Source organism: Emydura macquarii, unplaced genomic scaffold (genome assembly GCF_026122565.2).
Source record: "Emydura macquarii macquarii isolate MOO-44397 ecotype Brisbane River unplaced genomic scaffold, CSIRO-AGI_Emac_v2 contig_1146, whole genome shotgun sequence".
In the NCBI taxonomy this organism is placed as follows: Eukaryota; Metazoa; Chordata; order Testudines; family Chelidae; genus Emydura; species Emydura macquarii.
In genome coordinates, this window is record NW_027131283.1 from 17406118 (window position 1) to 17426329 (window position 20212).

The 20212-nt window shown below is 44.0% G+C and overlaps 1 protein-coding gene across 2 annotated transcripts in view; it reads left to right on the top strand.

Annotated features, from left to right (window-relative positions):
- Positions 1 to 20212, top strand: part of NKAIN2 (sodium/potassium transporting ATPase interacting 2) — a 693641-nt gene that overhangs the window by 587226 nt on the left and 86203 nt on the right. For both annotated transcript variants that reach the window (XM_067546694.1, XM_067546695.1), the window contains exon 4: positions 911 to 1111. In XM_067546694.1, coding sequence (XP_067402795.1) covers positions 911 to 1111 — 201 coding nt within the window. The remainder of the gene's footprint in view (positions 1 to 910; positions 1112 to 20212) is intronic.

Consider the following 20212-nt stretch of genomic DNA (forward strand, 5'->3'; position numbering starts at 1 on the left):
AAAGAGTTGTGTATATGTATTGAAAATATGTTTTAAAGTATGTCACCCACCAAAGATAAAAACAGGTTTCTTCCAGGCAGAAGGTAAAATGTGTGTCTCTCTCTGTCAAAATATAAATTAAGCATTGTAAGCCAATGCAATGGAAGCCCCTATTGCATAGAGAGTCAACTGGAAAGGAGCACATGGGAAAGAAAACAAGCCATAGGGTTTAGCCTTGCTTTGTACAAAGACAATGAATTTTGGGAGATGTCTGTAAGCACCCCCTTGTTCTGAATCTAAGATGTAATCTGACAGTGCCATTACATTCATCATGAAAACAGGATCACAATTAGCCCTTGTTGAAACACTGAAGAAGACATTTGGAGTGAAATAATCGTCTTTGCACAGCATGTTAACTTTAAGCTTAGTCTCTAGAAAGTGTATTATACTTTTGTTTTCTATAGAACTTTTTGTTTCTTTGATCCTTACTCGTTATCTCTTATATTTTGATCTCCGATAAGAAACTTATGATTGCTTTTACTAGAAATATATCTCAGTGCTGTAGTATTATGTGCTGAATCTGAGCTGAACCAAATAAGCTGGTTATGTACATTATTCCCTTGGGGAGAGCAGCCCTGGTATTTTGGTGAGTGTTCAGTGAAGAAGGGGCTGGACACTACAGGAGAATGCTTTGAAGAGGCTCAGGGACTGGTGTACATCTGTTGTTCCCCTGCATGGCTAAGCAAGGCCTGGCATAGCCCAGAGGAGACTGCTTGGGTGGCTAACAGATTGGAGGTGTCAGGGAGCTGACACCTAAATAAGCACAAGCAAATCTGCTTCCCACTGGAGCCAGGGGGACTCTCAATCCTGGGCACCCTAGACCCATCAAAGTACCATTCCAGAATGATAGCCTTCCCTTTTTCTTTTGCAGGAAACAGATCTTATTCTGACCTTTAATATCTCAATGCACCGTTCTTGGTGGATGGAGAATGGTCCAGGCTGTACGGTGACATCTGTGACTCCGGCCCCAGATTGGGCACCAGAGGACCATCGTTACATCACTGTCTCAGGGTGTTTGCTTGAATACCAGTATATAGAAGTGGCTCACAGCTCCCTTCAGATATTCCTGGCAGTAAGTGTTCACAATCAATCTCTTTTCCAGCACTTTTTCTGGAATTTTTCTTATGGTACATTAGGAACAGCCTAATTTAGTACAATACAATCTATTTTTCTAGTGTCTTTCACATGATCATATCACAAAACATTTCATAGCTGATTACATTTAATAGAGGATGCAAGGTACTGCACAAACTACATGTTAATTATCAGCTATGAATACAGAAAGTCAGAGTAAGGGTAAAGGGCCAAATTAGAAGGAACATGTGGACAGTGGAGGCTGACCTACCTCACCAGTCCAATCCTGGGACCTCTTATGGCTTGGGCTCTACCAAATCCACAGTCATTAAAAACACATATCATGGGCCATGAAATCAGATCTCCCCCAGGAAATGTGGGGAGGGGGGAAAGAGCAGGGCTTGGGGCACACCACCCCACGTGCTAGTCCTGGTGGAGCTGGGCAGAACAAGACGTCCTCTTCCCATGTGGTCGTGCTTGGGGGGAGATCAGACCCACCTCTGGGTACCTCCCCTGGCTTCAGGAAGCCCAGCTCTGAAGGCAACACAGAAGTGAGGGTGGCAATCCCATGACCCCCCTACAACAGCTTTGTGGTCCCCTACAACCGCCTTTTGGGTCAAGACCCCCATGATTACAACACTGTGAAATTTCAGATGTAAACATCTGAAACCATGAAACTGATTATTTTTTAAATCCTTTGACGGTGAAATTGACCAAACTTGACTGTGAATTTGGTAGAACCATACTTATGGCCCATCTAACCACTCAGAAATTTTTTTGTGTATCCACCTATATTTTTGTAACCTCATTCTCCAAAATGGCTGAGCTGTTCTTGCTGAAACTTTGAAAAAATGTATAAGCTTGAGATAGAGAGCAAGCATGGAAAAATTCAGCCAAAACATGAAGGGTGTGAAATTCTCACTCCATTGACGTCAATAAGCAAAATACCCATGTCTTCAATAGGACCAGATTTTCATCTTTAAAGTGTGACATTTATAAGCAACTAAAAATGGGCTTGTAATGTAAAGTGTTCAGCAACTTTAACTATAGATGCTGCTACCACCTCTGCCTCTAATAATAATTATTGTTTCTATTGCAGCAGTGTTCAGAGACTATGATGGAGTCCCCATTGAGTTTAGCACTGTACAGATGGGTAAAACAAAGACAGTCGCTGCTCAAGAGAGGTCACAGTTTTAGATTATGACAAGATGCAATTAGTAGATAAAGAGATAAATAGGCTTGAGGTGGGGGAACAAAGTAATAATAAAGACAGGTGCATTTGCATAAATATGTAGTCACAGGATAGTGTTCAAATTTTGAAGCTCAGGCTCATCTCCAAAGTTTATATTAAGGATTTTTTTCTAACTCAATTTTGTGGCTGCTAATGAATGATGAGCAAAAGAACAAAGAAAAAATATAGTTCACTGTAGGGTCTGTTCCCATTCAGAAAAACATGGTGTATAGTACATCAGATCTTTTAAGGTTGTCTGAACACAGGTGTATTTCTAGATAAGGCCTTGCTTTTCATGCCACAGAATGACAAGCTATCAGATTCTGTGTTGAAATCCCAGCATAGTTTAGCCAACCATGGTTAGGTCTTTTATTACTGCTTATGTTACCATAGCTATAGTTATTATAGGTACCAATTCACAAAGCAAAAATTTGGGTCAGCTTTCCGAACCATCAAAGTGTGTTGTATAACACAAAATTTAAATGTTTTCTTCTAAATAATGAGTGTTCTGAATGGTTTCAGTAATAGAACTACTGGATAACATGCAACACAAAGTTAGAAAAGCTGAATTTTCTTCTGTTTTCAACAAACGAATCTCCAAGTCTCTGCCCACATTTATATCTGGTTAGTGGAAAAAAGTTAATCTTGCCTTTCAATTCTCTTTTATGGGCAGTTAAGTGGATCTTGGACTTTAAACTGTAAAGCTTGCTAAGTGTAAAAATTGAAACCTACAAATTTGTTACTTGCTTTAAATATGTTTTTCCCCCTTTGTTCCTGGCCACGGTACCAAGTTAATATTCATTTTCACTTTTTCAGGGACAGTAGCATAACTGCTTGCTTTCGAAGGGGTTTCCTTGCAGATAAAAAATCTCAAAAAGCAGTAAGAAAATCATTCTGATTGGAACTTACTTTTATGAGTCTTTGAAAGTGATATACTGAGCATATTCAGTGCATTTTCTAGGACTTTTTACTAGGCTTGCAAAATGTGCAGCTAAAGAAGGTTGTGCTGTGCGTGTGTGTATGACTTAGTGAAAAGAGTACTTAAGATACATTATGCATTGGTAGAAGTGAGAGCTCTTGGCTCCATTCTTTTACACATTGTAAATTGAGGGGTTTAGAAGGAACTGTTGTATACTATACTGATGCACTACAAGAACTCCACAGCGCTTTAGGATCCCAGGGGAAGAGATCTCTCCTGAGAACTTCCTAAATTGTGTTGGACAAAGTGTTCTGGTGGCATAGTGCCAGATTATGGAATTTATATGTGTTATTACAAATATTGTGCAAGTCAGCTGCAATTATAAATTCTGAAGAGTGTTCTTTTATAGGTTATTTTTCCTTTTTGTCTCTAAAATACCTTGAGAATACTAAAGAGTGTTGACCTACACTCTCAAAAGCCAAGAGATTCACCCCTGTGCAGAGGACTAGACCAAGGCCTGGGCACCACTTATATCCAACATACCTTAAAAATAAGATTTAAGAATAGCACGGGGGACATAAGAGATGCCCAGAACTTGTGGTGGCTTCAGCAGAAGATAGCATTTCATTCAGTATGAATAAACCGCAAGCCCTGTTTCCTAACACACAGCTGATAACTTTGAAGAAACCACAGAAATATTCTGATGAATGTTGTTTGCAAAATTCTGAGCTACTGAAAGCAAGTAGTCTTGTAAAAACCTCCAAATTAGGAATAGTTATCAGAGAGATACCATATGCAAGGATACGCCGTCATAGAACAAAGACAATCCTGATTTTTTTTATTGGGTGCTTATCTCCCCTGGTGTTTGAAATGCCTAAGAGAGTCATTTTTTGCCCATTTATATTTGCCTGATAGCTGTGGGGGGTTTTTTTTGTTTTTTGTTTTTTTGCTCATCTGTTGACTGATTTCATATTGACAGATGTTGCTCTTGAAAGGAATGCAGTGATTTCACCCAGATATTGTGGAGGTTTCATGTGAACTTGCTATGCTTGGCTTGCCTCTCTGAAACTGTGCAGTACCAAAGATCTCAATGCCATACACATTGTGCTTGAGCTTTTCTTCAGTTCTTCATTGAAAATAAAAGAAATCAGGAGCTGAGCCTCAGTTGTCACTTATGTTTCTGATTTGGTTCTCTTCAAGCCAAGCTTGGCCTAAGTTTTATCACTTCCTTTCTGTGCTGTTCATCATCTCACCCTTTCCCCCAAGTCATGTGAAAAGAAAAGACAAGAAATCTATTTCCTTTTTAGTTCTGCAGCTTGCAGTGCTGCAAAATAAACATTTTTCAGGCACCACCTGCAGTATGCAGCTATACTTAGCACAACGAAGGATATGCTTTTTTCTGTTTAGTACGAAGCCCCAAGCTTTGGGAAAAGATGTGGGGGAGAAATTTCTTTAAAGTCATCCCACACATTCCCAATTAATAGCGCAGCTGAAACTGCTAACTTGGAACCTGAGCTTTATGATGTCTCACAAAGCATCAATGTTTTATTGGAGTAGAGTGTTCACTTACTAATCTCAATGAGCCATTTCATGAGGTATTTTGGTGTGTTACTCAGCTTTTACTCACTACTTACTCAGTCAAACTCCATTTACAAGTGTGAGTGGGGGTGAGCCTCCGCACCTGACAGTTGTGGTCCATGGTGGCAGCCCCACCTGGTGCATATGGGGTTGGGGAACCCGGGCCCTACCCCTCCACCAGGTTCCAACCCATTGCCCTCTTTAGCACGCTAATGCTCCCATCTTTGCTTTTTCCAACCACTGTACCCCTCCCTCTGGGGCAGATCATGGCCAGTGATTGTCCTTGGTGACCTGGTCCCTGGGTCTCAGCAGGATAGGGATCCTCATCTCAGTGAAGCAGACCACCTGAGAATGCCTTCCTGGTATAGTCCCTCTGCAGCAGCAAATGCAGGTCAGCCTCTCTGTGCCCGCCTCCCTGCTGTAATGAAGAACTCCCTTTTAAGTCATGCCCAGCAGGCCAGTTGAGGGGTAAGGGGCCTCCCAGGCCCAGAGTAGTTCCTGCACTCATCACTTTCCAGTGTGGGGTTTATCCACCCCATCTCTCTCTCTCACTCATAAGTCTGGTGCTGGGGTGCCTGAGTCCAAGACTTACAGTCCCCACCTCCTGGGAAAAGAAGTCTGCATTCTGGTATTTGTTCCCTGGCCTGTGGCCTACCTGGAAAGCATAAGGCTGTAAGGCCAAATACCACCTCATAATCCAGGAGTTTGTGCCCTTCATGGAACTGAACCAGCAGAGGAGCATGTGATCTGTTATCAAGAGGAAAGGATTTCCCAGTGGGTAATACTGTAATGCTCCTACAGCCCATTTCACTGCCAAGGCCTCTTTTTCTATAGCTGAGTACACCTTCTCCCAAAGAAATAGCTTTTGGCTGATGTAGAGTATCCGATGTTCTTTCTCCTCAAAGTCCTGGGACAGTACCAACCCAGCCTACATCTGAAACATCACTGTGGAGTATGAACTCTTGTGTGAAGGGACTGGTTCAGTGCTCAGGAAGTCTGTCAAGGTCCTGAAGGCTTTCTTGCAGGTTTCAGACCAGGTGTCTTTCTTGGGCCCCAGGTCCATGAGAGATGTGGCTATTGTGGCAAAGTTGGGTATGAACCATCTAACAGCCAGACCCAGAAATCAGCTAACTTGGGTCTTTGTCAATGGCAGTTTGTCCCCTGGCCTGGATCTTCCCAATTATGTTTGCTGTATCTGATGGTATACCCCAGATATGTCACTTCAGGAAACCCGGTTCGCCATGTGGCTGGGATTCTCAAGGGCCCATAAGACATCTGCTCTATGCTCAAGGTGTTTCTCCCAATCACCATTGTAAATGACTATCACAGGACTGTGTCCATCAACCTTTGGAAGGTTGCTATAGCCCCATGAAGACAAAAGAGCATGGTCTTGAACTGGTACAGGCGAAAAGGTGTTGCAAAGGCTGCTTTCACTTGAGACCCTGCCCCCTTTAGAAGGATCTGTCAGGAGCCTTTGGTCAAATCTAGGGTCGAGGTGTATTTCATGGCCCCCAATCACTGGAACAACTTGATTAGTCAGGGTATGGGGTATGTGTTAAATGTGGATACAAAACCAAGTAGTTCCTTCTGTCTTGGGCACCAGGAGAATGGGCTCTGCCACTCGCTGTGGGATTCCTCTTCAACCCTGCAATCCAACACTGCCTGTAGCTGCCAATGTACAGTGTCTCTCATCTTCCTGGGTAGGGGACAGTGGCTTTACAGGACCTTCCGCCCAGGCTCTGTGGTGATATGGTGACAAATTAGCCAGGTTCATCCAGGTTGTGCTGAGAACACAATCGGGAAAGATCAGATCACCTGCAACATCTGAGCCTGTTGGAATGGCCAGAGCCCTTCCCTCAGGGGAACCATGTTTGAGTCCTGGGATAATGGAGCCTGAGGGTCCTGTTCTGGATCAGAGGGGAAGGATGTTGTGAACAAACTCTTGTAGTCCCACTGTGCCTTTAGAAAGTCTATGTGATAAATCTGGGTCTCTCTTTTCTTCCCATGATGCCAAACCTTGTAATCCACTGCTCCCACCCAGTGTACCATTTCAAAGGGCTCTTGCCATCTAGCCATTAACTTTGACTCTGAGCTGGGCAGTAGCGGCAGCACTCTGGCGCCGGAATTCACATAGATGAGCACACTTGTCATAAGTTTGCTTTTGATACTCTTGGGCCCTTAAAAGATTTTCCTTTGCAAAGCACCCTCCTGTCTTCATCTTCTCTTGTAGCTGCAGAACATACTGTATTACCCCAGTGCCTCTGGGCTCTTACTTCTCTCAGGTTTCCCAGACTAGGTCTAGGATCCCCCAGGGTTACCTCTCATACAACAAGTTGAAGGGCGAGAACCCCATTAACATCTGTGGAACCTTGTGCACTGCAAGTAGTAGGGGTGGTAACAGGTGATCCCAGTGGTGGGAGTCTTCAGTCACAAACTTTATTAGCACCCTTTACAGGGTCCCATTGAAGTGTTAACCTAGCCCATCTGTCTGGGGATGGTAGACTGAAGTTCTCAGAGATTTGATTTTCAGCAGCTCACACAAGTTCTTCATCAGTCATGACATGAAGTTCACCCCCTGGTCTGTTATTTCCTTGTGGTCCCCATCCTCACAAAGATCTTCATGAGTTCCGTTACCATGGCCACTGCATTGGTTGTGTAAAGCAGAATAGCCTTGGGGTACCACATTGGGTGATCTACAATGAGTATATGCTGGTGTCCATTCACACTCTTCTCTACAGGCCTTATCAAGTCCATACCGATTCTCTCAAAGAGGGTGCCTATTAATGGCATCAGTATCTGGGAGGCCCTTGGCATGTTCTTGGGCCATTTCAGCTGGCACTCCAGGCAGGACATACAGTAATTTCTCACCCCTTTGTGGATGTCCAGCCAACAGAACCAGTTGGTAATGCTTTCTGTTGTTTTCTCCCTCCCCACCTGACCAGCACAAGTGTACTGAGTATGCAAAACAAAGCAACTCCCTCTGAAAAGGCCGGGGTACCAGGAGTTGGGCCTGGACTTTGACCAATAGAGGCGTTCCCATCTGAGCTTGAAGCATGGCTGTTGTCTTGCCCTCTGTGGGGTCAGTTACCTCCCCATTGAAAATGGCCAGCTCTTCATATGCCCAGCTCAAGGTGGGATCTTCTGTTCCCTGATGAAATCCTAGTTCTGGGACAGGCATTTCATACCCACAGACTTTGAGTTTGCAGGTCTTGCTGAGCTTTCATGGGCTCCTCTGTTTGTAGTGAGGCCCCTTCCCTTGGATCTTCTTTCCCTCCTGTGTCAGCGAGTTCTGCAGGTACGCTTCTTCCCCAATCTCAGGGTCATGATCACACCCCCCAGGCCTAGTCTCTCTCCTGCACCTGCACCAGACATCACCAAAGTACTTCCAGTCTTGTCCCAAAACCAAGGAGTAGGCAAGAGCACCTGCCCCCCACACACTGACTCTCTGTGTGTTACCCATGGTCAGCTGTATTTCCTTCCTGGGGAATGGGCACACTTCCCTGTGTACACACTGTAGGAATATCGTGTCAGACAATGGCCCATGGGCCTGTGATGGGGTATCAACCCCACAAAGGCCCGAAGGGATAAATTAGGCCAATTAACTTTTAGGCTGAACCTGGAGGAAAGTCAGGGAGCACTAAGGCCTAATTTGTTGATGAAGTCCAGATAGGAAAGGAGCTAGGCCAGGTTTTTAAAGCCAGGAAGATGGCAGCAGGGAGGTGCTGCAGGGGAAGTAGTCTTCAGTTACTCCCTGGGAAGAGGGAGTTTGAACTGGTACACTCAGAGTTGGGGGGAACTAGAAGCTTTAGGAAGGAGTCCAGGGAAGGAGAAATGGGTCTGAGGGAAAGCAGACAACAATTGCCAGCTACAGGGTTAGAGAGTGGGCCTGGGTTCCCCTACTAGCCACTGGGAAAGGGCAGTGCATGAGAAGAGTATCTGAGACCATTGGTGTGGAAGGACTTTGATACTCCAGAAGGGAAAGACAATAGTGACATGGCCAGAGGACCAAGCCATGAAGACAGGGTACTCTGAGTTGCAGGGAGAGAGAGAGAGAGAGAGATGGCAGGGCATGCAGTAGAAGGGGGCATCAGATCTGAGTGGATCTAATGCCCAGATTCAGCCACAAGAAGGCGCCCTAGTGGGGAGTAGTGTGCACCATTGCAGGGCCTCAACCAGCTTTTCCTTATCAAGGGTCTGCTTGTAGCCAGAATCTATTAGGCCTGTCACCTCAGTCCCATAGATCCTCACAGGGACCTTTATCTTTGCCAGTCCCTCTTTGCAGGATCTAGGGGTGGCTCTCCAGGCCTTCCTGTAGATACAAAACATAAAGTGACAGTTGAATTGAAAGTGGCCACGATGCCCATGCTTGAAGCAACTGCTTGCCAAAGTGGCTGCTGTCTGCCCCCATCCCAGTTTGATTGTCCTGTTTGGAGGATTCACTTCCACATTCCCTGTGTCCTGGGGTGCTCTTATTCAGCCTCATAGTCTCTGCCTTGAAAGGGACTCAGATTCTGCCCCAGCTGGCAGTCTCCTATGCCTGTGCTCAGCCCTGGATATCTGGCAATGGCCTCCACCCTTGAGTGTCTGGGGGATTGGTCCTTCAGGGCCAGATAATTTTCCATGAGCCCTACTGCCTCCAACAGTGTGCTGGGTTGATGTCTCCACACCCACTGCCATCCCCCCAACCACAAAGGTCTGGATAAATTGCTCACAGACAATCTTGTCTGCTACCTGCACCACGGTGTGCCCTTCCAGTGCCAGCAATAATCCTTGAGATGCTGAGCCACTACTGGGGGGCAGGCATTTTCCTACTGGAAGTGTTGGTGGTCGGTCTTGCAGGAGATATTGAAGCAGTCCAAGATAGCTACCTTGACTGTCTGGTAGTCTCAGACATCCCTGGGATCCAGCACCCTATAGGCTGGCAGGGCCAGCCCTCAGATAGGGGGCCAAGTGTGTGGTCCAGTGATCTGGCAACCACAATGATCACTTCTTCAAACATCACTAAGAAGGTTTTGGGACCATCCCCTAGGCCTATATTTGTCAACTTGACCAGGATCCCTGGCATCAAGATCTCCTCCCCAGGGGACCCTGGCCTCAGTTCCTGATGGTTGTAGGAGCATCATCATCTGCTGGAGCAAGTGATATTGTTCTTGGTATTGAGCAGACAGTTCCCGGATGAAATTTCTGTTGCTGGTGTTGTGAGTTCAGCTGTTGTAATAATTGATTCTGTTGTTGCTGAAGCTGAGTTACCTGTTGCTGTTGGCTCTCCATTACCCACTTCTGCATGTTTTCCATCTCCATGCCATCCCTTCTTATTTTTTCTTCCTTGCTTCTCTGTTGGCCTGCTTTATGCCCTTCAGCAGGACAGTGGGCCGTTATGCCCGCATTCTCCACCACTTATGAGTGGGGGGGAAACCTCCCCACCTACTGGTTACAGTTTGTGGCAGCAGTCCCACCTCGCAGTTGCAGCCCCTGGTGGCAGCTACATCTGGTGATTATGGGTTAGAGGAACCCAGCTCTTCCCACTCCACTGGGTTCTGACCCAGGGGCTCTCTTGAGCACTGCCCACTACCTGAGATTCAGCTATTGCTCTCTCCTGGACCCCTTTTCTTGGGGTATGTCATGGTTGGTGTTTGTCCTTGGCTACTTGGTCCGTGGGTCTCAGCAGGGTAGGGAGCCTCAGCTCTCTGCAGCAAACCTCCCCCTAGGAATGTCTTCTTGGCATAGTCCCTCTATAGCAGTGAGTGCAGGACAGTCTCTCTCACCCACCTCCCTGCTGTGCTGAAGAATGCCTTTTAAGTCCCTCCTCCAACTGGAGCCACCCACTGTGTTTTTGCACTCCTAACTCTCCAATGTGATGTTTATCCACCCCATCACAACCAATTATGCCAATTTACGCCACTTGAGAATCTGTCCCAGCTACAAAGTAGAATACTAAGTAAACACAGTAAAATACAGAGATTCAACCTGATATTTTCAAAATACCATCTACTTGTGAAATATTTGCGTTTTATGTGGTTCCATTGCTTTTCTCTGAAATTCAAGTGCTGTATTTGGTAGCGATTTTTGCATTGTTTCTCTTTCTTTTGTTATTCCTCAATTCCACTATCTGTCTGCTTCTGCAAATATGAACAACTTACTGGAGAACTCTCTTGTAGAGCTTTCACCTAAATCCCACTTACCAAATGGTCTTTACCAACTATTTGGTTTGGCTCCTATTTGTCTGTGCATCTGTGTTGGTTTCATGGTCAGCCAACATGTAGTGTTGATTGAGTCAGTCTCTCTGGCTCCTCTGTATGACCAGACTGAACTGCTGTGGTGATGGAGTAGCTTAGACACTCACTGTGCTTCATACTTTAAAATATCCTCATTCACTTAATGGCTATTGATTTTGGCCCTGTACATGAAAGTCATCATTTCATTTTCAGACCTCTTGGGTTATCAGGGATGAATATAATTAAATTACAAATTAATTTCCGGAGATAGTTGTCCCAGGTAAAGGATGAGGTCATTGGTGGAAATGCAGTGTGAGGACGTCTGATTTACTATTGGTCTGTGGATTAAGTTATTGCTGTGGATATTATCCACAAAAGAGATATTGGGTGAAATCTTAGCCTCACTGACTTCAATGGGGTAAGGATTTCACCCACTGTGTGGGCAGTGGCTGTGCTTACTTTTCCACTTTGGACAACAGCATGGCCTGTGGCTGGGTACCTTCTTCTTCTCGTAGGCCTCAGCATTTTTCCCTCAAGCAGCAGTGGATCTGGAATAAATCAGTCTGTCTCCGCAGAGTTTTTCTTTTCATTCTGGTTTTATTTCTCCCTGTTTCCCTGTAGGCCCAATAATTTCTCGTAAGCAAAACAAAACAAAAAACCCCAAAGCCCAAACTCACAACACAAACAGAAATACTTTTCCCTGTCCCTCTCTGGGGCATTATGTTGACTCCTGGTTGCCAGTCCTTTCAAGCAGGTGTTAACTTAGTTTCTTTCCCTATAGGGAGAGGAGACAGCTGTCCGCCCGAGGAAGCCTTTTCTTCCTTTTGCCACTACCCCTGCTGCAGCTTGTACCTCATCTCTCTCTTTCTCACGCTCTCAGCAGAAGAGAGGCTTTTTAAAGGTCACTGGCAGCCCTTAACTGGCCTCAGGTATCTTCAGTTAACCTGAGATAACCTTTTCTTCAGCTTATAGGGAACAGGGCCTTCACCATTCTAGAGCTGATATATCTGCCCTCGTCCAGTGTCTCATATCTGTCAGGACTGATTTCATCATAAACCAAATCCTGACTTGGAAAGATCACATTATGAAACTAATTCAGGCTTCATCCATTTTGAGTCCTGAGCCTCTCTGCTAATACTAAGAAGAGTGACCACATGGATGGTGATTCTTAGGCTGTGGACAGCTGTCCACTCTGAATTGAACTAATACCACTAATTTAATTTACTTATTTTCACAGGAGATCAAAGGTTATATGTGTACTGCATCATTCATTAGCACCCTGAGCTGTCCTAGCCTCCTCTCTTTACTGTAAATTAGGTAACTGCAAAGCATGAGTTTCTGATTGTCTCCAAGGAACACATATGGAACAAAGTCCAATCAGAATTTGAAATATAGAAGTTTAAAGATGTATAAGTAGTTCATCTACCATATGAGTTTTGGGGTCTTTTATACAGCACCCTTTTCTGGCTGGACCCTAGCTTGCTCTTGCTGAGCCATCATCCTGGCTGGGGGAATTCTGCCTGGAGCCTTCTCATGGAGTCTAGGACCTGGTCTACCCTTACCGTGAAATTTGGCGGTAGTCGATGGGAGATACACAAGCCATGTAAAGTAGCTTGCATATCTCCCTTTGACTTCCTAAATTCTAAATAGCATGGCGTCCCCACTACGCTGCACTGACAGGAAATGCTTCCCATCGACGCAGCATTACTCTTTTTCAGGGGGTAGATTTATTCAGTTGACTTCTGGATCGATCGAGCAGGTCTCCACCTCCGCTCAATCGATCCCAGAGAATCAATCTGGCGGTGCCGAATTCGCCACCGTAAGTGAAGTCATACCCTAGGAAAGGTAGTTTCCAGCAGGGTCAGTTGTTGTGGTTTCTTTTCTTTTATTTCAAGTCTCCTCAACAAACAAGAGGAAGATTTCCCAGTCTGTCCCTCACCCCCCTGGAAGTTCTTCAACACAAACTTTGTGCCTCTTGCCTCAGAGCTTTTCGATAATATGATTTTCCACAGTCTCCCTTCTGACCATATTTTCTTCCTGGGAGCAGTTCCTCCCAGCAGTCTCTTCGGCCTGCTCCTCCTCTCTATTTCCTGCCCCTCCTTTTGTGAGGATCAGTCAGTTAAACTGCAGGTGCAATGGGTGGGGCTAATCAGCCAGCCAGCCAGCTGCTTACTCTGATCTCAGTCAAACAATATCCCTTATACCTTCACACCTATGTACAAATATAATATATCTTGTTCAGAAATTGGGTCAAATTCAGACCTAGAGAAGGCTGGGACTCCCACTTTTGAATTAATTGGGAATTGCATACACAGGCTCCAGTCCAGCAAAGCGTTAATCACATGCTTAAGTCCCATTGAAATGAATAGGGATTAATAAACTAAAATTAATTTCAATCATGTGCTTAAAGTTAAGCATATGCATAATCATTTTGCTAAACCAGAGCCTTAGCACACATCTGAATTTGGCCCTCATTGTTTAAAGAGGAAGGAAGAATTTGTCGTTAAGGCACTGGACAGATTCTGCCTCAAGATCTGCTACAACAGACTTTTTGCATGTCTTTGTGGAAGTCACTTCATCTCTCTGCGTCTTGGTTCCCCATCTGTAAAGGGAGGAAAATAATGTTTTCTGTGTATTTCTTATCTGTTTTGTAAGTAACTGTAAGCTTTTCAGAGCAAGGACTGTCTCTTACAATCTTCGTGTTTGTACAGCACCTAGCACTGTGGAGGGAGGGGGCCTATAGGTAACACAAATAGTAATAATAATAATAATTACATTTCACATAGCAGTGGAGTGCAGACTCCCTATGTACAAATTCTATCAGTCTGTATTTTACTCTCTGATTAGGTATTACCTGCTTTCACTCCCAGAAAGCTGTTCCTGCAAAAGTACACAAATTAAAATCCATTTGTGGATCAAAACTTTGAAAATATGCAAAGAAAAGGTAAGCCATGCAAATAAGTGTGAAAGAATTACATATCTATTTGCCCATATAGGATTTGGACTATTTATTATGCCTGTCTTTTGCTGCTGCACTTTCACACTCACAAGTCTATTGATTTTAGTGGAATGAAGTGCCTGAGTTATGGGAATATGATTAATGTGAAGGCATCACCTTCGGCAATTTGGTTTTTACTTATGCAAAAACCCTGGAAAAGACAAATTGTGTAACATGTACCACTAAGTATGATTCAGTAATATTATTCCAGTAAAATAAGTGAGTAGGGAAAAGGCATTTCTTCATATACTGTAAATACATTATTGCTGGTAACTTAACTATCAAATAAATAAAACCATAAGAAAATGAGTGTATGTAAATATTGGCAAATACCACAGTAATCTTGTTAATGGCTTTCATACATTATATGTTGTTTATTGGTTACAATTTTTTTTTAATTTTTTCCTGTATTAATACAAGAAAGCATGCATTACAAGAACTACTATACTGTCATCATTAAAAATTAGTTCATGCTTTAGAAAACTGTAATCAATACTTACCAATCCAGGCTGCTTGCAGTAAATACCTACTACTTAGAAGTCTGTATAGCCTTTTTAGTTTACATGATCTTTCAAGCTATGATATTGTCAATTTGATTTAAGTCAACATGAAATGTAATTGTGTTACAAGTGGAGAGGAAGGATGTCCCAATGGTTAGATGCTAACATAGCATAGGGGAAATCCAGGTTCAAGTCCCTCCTCTGTGACTTTGTGCAAGTAATTTAGAGTATATGTAAGTACTTAAGTCACACAGCTGCTGGGAGGTATGATTCCCAGCTTGGATGGACATACATGCACTAGCTTAAAAATAGCATAGTGGCATGGGTCAGTTGCCTGAATACAATCATGCTCACCCCTCTGGGTACATACCCAGGTGGCCACCATAGCCATGCTGTGATTTTCAGTGCATGGAGCAGAGCGACTGCTTGTATGTCTTCCCAAGTTAGGAATCATACTTCCCAGCTGCTATGCAGACATACTCTTAGTCTCTGTGCCTCAGTTCCCCATATGTAAAATGGGGATAATAGAACTTTTCTACCTCACAAGGATGTTGGGAGGATGAATGCATTAAAGATTGTGAGGTGCTTGGATACAGTGTTGATGGGAATCATGTAAGTACTTAAATACTTAAGATAGACTAGAAACGTTATGCCGAAAGAATTGGCAAGATTTAGACAGAGCCTGGATTTGAAGGTCTAGAGAGAGGACAGACCAACGATGATGACCAGGTTACAGGCTTAAGTAACAGGTAGAATAGTGGTGTTGTCCACAGTTGTTAAGACATGAGATACCAGGGAGAGCTTAGGGGGGAGGCAAGGATATTAAAATCTCTGTTTTAGCCATATTGTTCTTAAACTGATGGTTAGACATCCACAAGGAGATGTCAGAGAGAGAGGCCAAGATTTTAGTTTGGACAGAACAAGACAGGTGTATAGTAGAAAGGTAGACCTGTGAGTTTTCAGCCTAGCTGAATTCAGATGGTAGCTGAATTTGTGTTTTGTGGATGTGATAATCCAGAGATAAGGTGTAACAGGAGAACAGAAGGTGACCAAGGATAGAGCACTGTGGAACCCCCACGGAAAGTTTGATGGAAGGATGAGGAGGACCCCCAAAGGCCACACTGAAGGAACGATTAGAGTGATAGGAGGAGAATCACGAGAGGACAGGATTTCAAGAAGAGGAACATGTGTGACAGTGTCAAAGTCAGTCGACATGTCAAGAGTACTAGTTCCAAGGTTTAGCTAGAGAGAGGTCATTAGAGACTATAGCAAGAGCAGTTTCAGTGGCATACAAGGGGTGGAAGCTGGATTGGAGAAGGTATGTGGCGTAATTGGAAGAGAGGGACTCCAGAAACCAACTGAAGACAGTGCGTTCAATTAGCTTAGATATGAAAAGGAGAACAGGGATAGAGTGGTAATTGGAGAGACAAATGGGGTCAAGTGTGGGTTTTTTAAGGATGGGAGAGACTAAGCCATGATTGTGTTGTGTGAGGAAAGTGCCAGAGGAGAGTGAGATGTTAAGGAGTAAGGGAGTAGATGAGACAAATGTGGTATCTGGAGGAGGGATGGTTTTAAGGTGTGAGTGAAAGGTGTTGAAAAGATGGCAGGGGTTGCAGGCTCGGCATTCAGTTCAATTGGAGTGGTAGAGTTGTTTAGCTAGAAGGATGGTAGAAATGAAGGAGGAGGAGAGAATGAATTGGTGTTGGAGGAAGTCAGCCAGATCGTGGGATTTCCACCAGAGTCATTCAGGAGTGTGAGAGCAAGACTGGTGGAAGCCGACATTGAGGATGAACCAGGGTTGGGGGCTGGCAGAGGAATGGGACAGAGAGGCAAAAAAGTGTCAAGGGTTGAAGAGAGCGAAGTAAACAGAATCCACAATCATGTCAATGGAAGAAAGGGAAGTGGTAGACTAGAGGTAGAAGTTGATTAAGTAAAAATAAAAATTCCAGGACTAAAAAATAAATTGTAACTATTCAATTTCTTTGGAATGAGGATCCCATTGCAAAGAGCAAGACGGGTACTAGTGAGTCCCAATATGCTGCTGAGTAGAGAGTGATTTTGAATTTAACTCAAGATGATGAGCAGGTCAAATCAGAGTCACATTTTCTCCAAGCCACCCTGGTTGTGGGCTAGCCACCGTCTTCTAGGTTCTTCATATTATATTAAAGGGGATTTGAATTCAAATTAAAGATCACAATCTCAAAGGAAATACTAATGTCAGACATAGGTTTTGAACACTGTTAATAGTCCAGTGAATGAGTATGTAATTCCTATTTTCAGAACAAAATATAAATGGAATTTATTTTAAATAACACTTCTCTTGCGAAAAGAGACCTTACTTTCTTTCTATAAGATCGAAGAGCCTACCCATAGCCTAATAGGGAAACTTGGGTGAGCTCAGAAGAGAGGAGGAAGGAAATTTGGGAGAGTAAAAACTTAGAAAGCAAACTTTGGGCTATAGCGAACGTGGTGTCTAGATCCCATCTCCAGCCCTGTCCACTGTGGTGGGGGGCTGAGAGGTCCTCCAGCCGGGTCGTGGCTGGGGCACACTGCTCTTCCAGACTGGGGCCACAGAGGGAGGGAGTGGGGCAGAGATCTCCTTCAGGCCTGGGATGGTGGCAGGAATTGATAGTGGTATTCTGGCCCTGGGCCACGGTGAGAAGAGAGCATTCCTCTGGGGCCAATGAGGGGCAAGGGAGCTCCTCCAGCCCCGGGGCTGCGACGAGGGGCAGAGCACTCCTCTGACCCAAGGGGAGCTGGAGGAGCATTCCCTCTCCCTGCCACAGCCCCTGGGCTGGACAAAGCTGTCAGTTCCTACTGCAGCCCAGGGCCAGAGAAGCTCTGCCTCTCCCCGCTTCGGACCTGGGGCTAGAGAAATTCTCTGGCTCCCAGCTGCAGCCACAGGTTGGAGCAGGGCTCCCTCTCCCCGCCACGGCATCCGGGGCTAGAGAAGCACTGTCAGCTGCCACTGAGACCCAGGGGCCCAGAGGAGCTGTCCCCCACCTCTCTCGCTATAATGAACCCCCCCACCCCCATACCGAACAAAGAGGTTGGATTCCCCCAGGGTTTGTTATAGTGAGGGTGTACTGTATGCAGAGTGAACATTTGGACAGCTTTCTCACAAGGTGCTTTCAAAGTGCCTGATGCCTCTTATTGTGGTTGTGCAGTGTTAGGGATATAATTTTTATGTGTAAATGAGCCAGCATTTCTTGTAATCGAATTTTGACTCTTTGAACCTGATGGCGAAGAATAACCTTATTTGATTAGCGTGGAGTTCTTTTCTAGGTCAATAGAGTTAGCTGTTTAAAAAAAGCTAACTGGTATAGATTGGTACTTGAGGAAGACTAGTCTTTACTGCAGAACGGGGTACAATTAGTACAATGGGAGGAGGGTATATATCATTGCTAATGTAATAACACTGTCATGCCGTGTTAGCAGAGGAGCGACATCAGGTTCAGCTTTCTTTAACACTGCCTCAGAGCACAGCATATTTCTGTTTCGCTGTTTGACAATACTGTTAGGAAACATGTCATTAGTGTTTTGAAGGAATAAAATAGAGATTTCTCTATGCCTGCATATGTTATCTGTTGTCTGCCTTTATCAGATTCCACCTGTTTTCTTTCGCCAGTCTTTGTAGGGTAACTAAATTGCTCATATCAAAGCATATACAGTACTTGCATAAATTGCTTTTTAAAAAGCAGGGAGCTTTGTATGTTAAATTGTACTAGTTCATTTACAAAAAGGATTCATTTCTAAATAAATTTCATTCATGTGAAGTGATTTCCATGATAGTTGCATGGAAAAATTGAGCAGTCATGTCAGCTTTATGATTATGTGCATGTCCAGGATTTACAGCACCACATTTCTTTCCCTAATTTTAGCATGTGCTGATCCAGACTGGATCCATTGTCCCGCCACTGAAGCATATGAATTAGCCTTTCAGTGGAGTAGTCTGAGGATGCAATTGCCGTTCATGGATGAGAAGTGGTAGCATCAGCATGAGCAGACCGTGAACAGGCAGTTCTTGGGAGCATGCTGGGACTACTCAGGGCAAATGGTGGAACTTCTTCCCTCTGAGAATCAGGCTGGCCCCAACTCTTGCTACTGTCAGAGTTCCATGTAAGACTCATCTCTTTGTGGCATACAGGCATTTTCCAAACAGTTGGGACTCCCCAGGGACTGAACTGGTGATATCTAGAGCTAAAAGCATAAGCTGCTTTAGCTTGAACTAAATAGCCAATGCTCTACCTGTGGCTACAACAGCTTCCCATCCTCTGTGGATTGGGCACAGACCTGTAACACAGACTCACCGGTGTGTTACATAGTTCCTCCCTGCTCCGCCCCTCCTCCCACACATACACACATTCCCCTGTTATTTTGGGGTGATTATTTTTTGGGTTGGGAAGAATGTTGATTTTTTTAGACCAGATTAAATGGAAAAAAATCAAGTAATATATTATTAATGGCTGGTGTTTTGGACCAGGTTTTCAAAATTGTGTGCAGACATGTTTGTTCTACTGTGTGCCTCATTTCTGTGCGCAGTTCTCACAGTGGCATCTGCAAAAAAAAAATTAACTGAGCAAGCCAAAGGACTGTGAGTTATACACCTGGAGATTTGCTTTGAATTGCTCATTGTGTATCTGTAATTATGGACACAAAATGGCACACACACAATGTTTAAAAACTGGTCTGCTGAATTAATAGAAGGCAAAAAAAAAAAATTAGTTAGTTATTTATCTCCCAGAAACTGCAAGTTGGCCTTATTGAAGGTACCGTATCAGGTAGATTTCCACACTCAGAAGTCTATTAATTTTAGTGAAACTAAGTACTTGAGCATACAAAATATTACGTGTGTATATAAGAAAACTGAAAACTAGGACTTTGATTATCCTGACTTCTATGAGTGTGTAACTGTAAAACATCAGTCATAACATCATATTATGACTCATTTAGGTTTTTTTCCATTTTATATTATATACATTTCAACAGGAGTGCCTTTTAACTTGCTGTAAATGTATACTTTCATTAACTATTGAGGCAGGCCAAGGAGGTGGAGTGGGAAAAGTGGTCATGTTGTTTTGGTCTTGGGAGGATCCTCATACTATGCTAGGAAGTTGTTCTCTGAAAGGAAGGGCCAGCCCAGGAAGCCTGCAAAAATTCAGTGTTCTCCTTGAAAAATAGTTTTAGTGCTGGGGGACAGGACAGACATCTGGGAGTACAGAGAATATCTCCACTCCCAAAAACTCAGTGTGATCACCCAGTGCAAAGCCCTCTTCTGACCACCCAGAGCATGAGTATGAGTTGCAGGAGAATGCTGATGCAAACCAAGGTGTCTGCTCCATATCCTTGATGAAATACAAAAGTTGAGTGATATAGGAGGAGGATGCCACTATATAGAAGGCAACAGATGAGGAGAGGGGAGGAGTGAGTCTTCCATGCTGTAGTCAAGCATCAGATGAAAAAAAGGTGGTAGCTGTAGAAGAAAAGTCCATTTCTACACATATGTAGTATAGGAAGCAATCCTGTGTTTACAGGGAAATAGATGATTTAAGGACTTTTCCTTCTCTAGCTTCTATGATGCTTCAATTTTATTATTCTATACTAGAGAGGAAACGGAGATATTTTTTGGCGTGAGTGTTTTGGAGCTTTCACTTGATG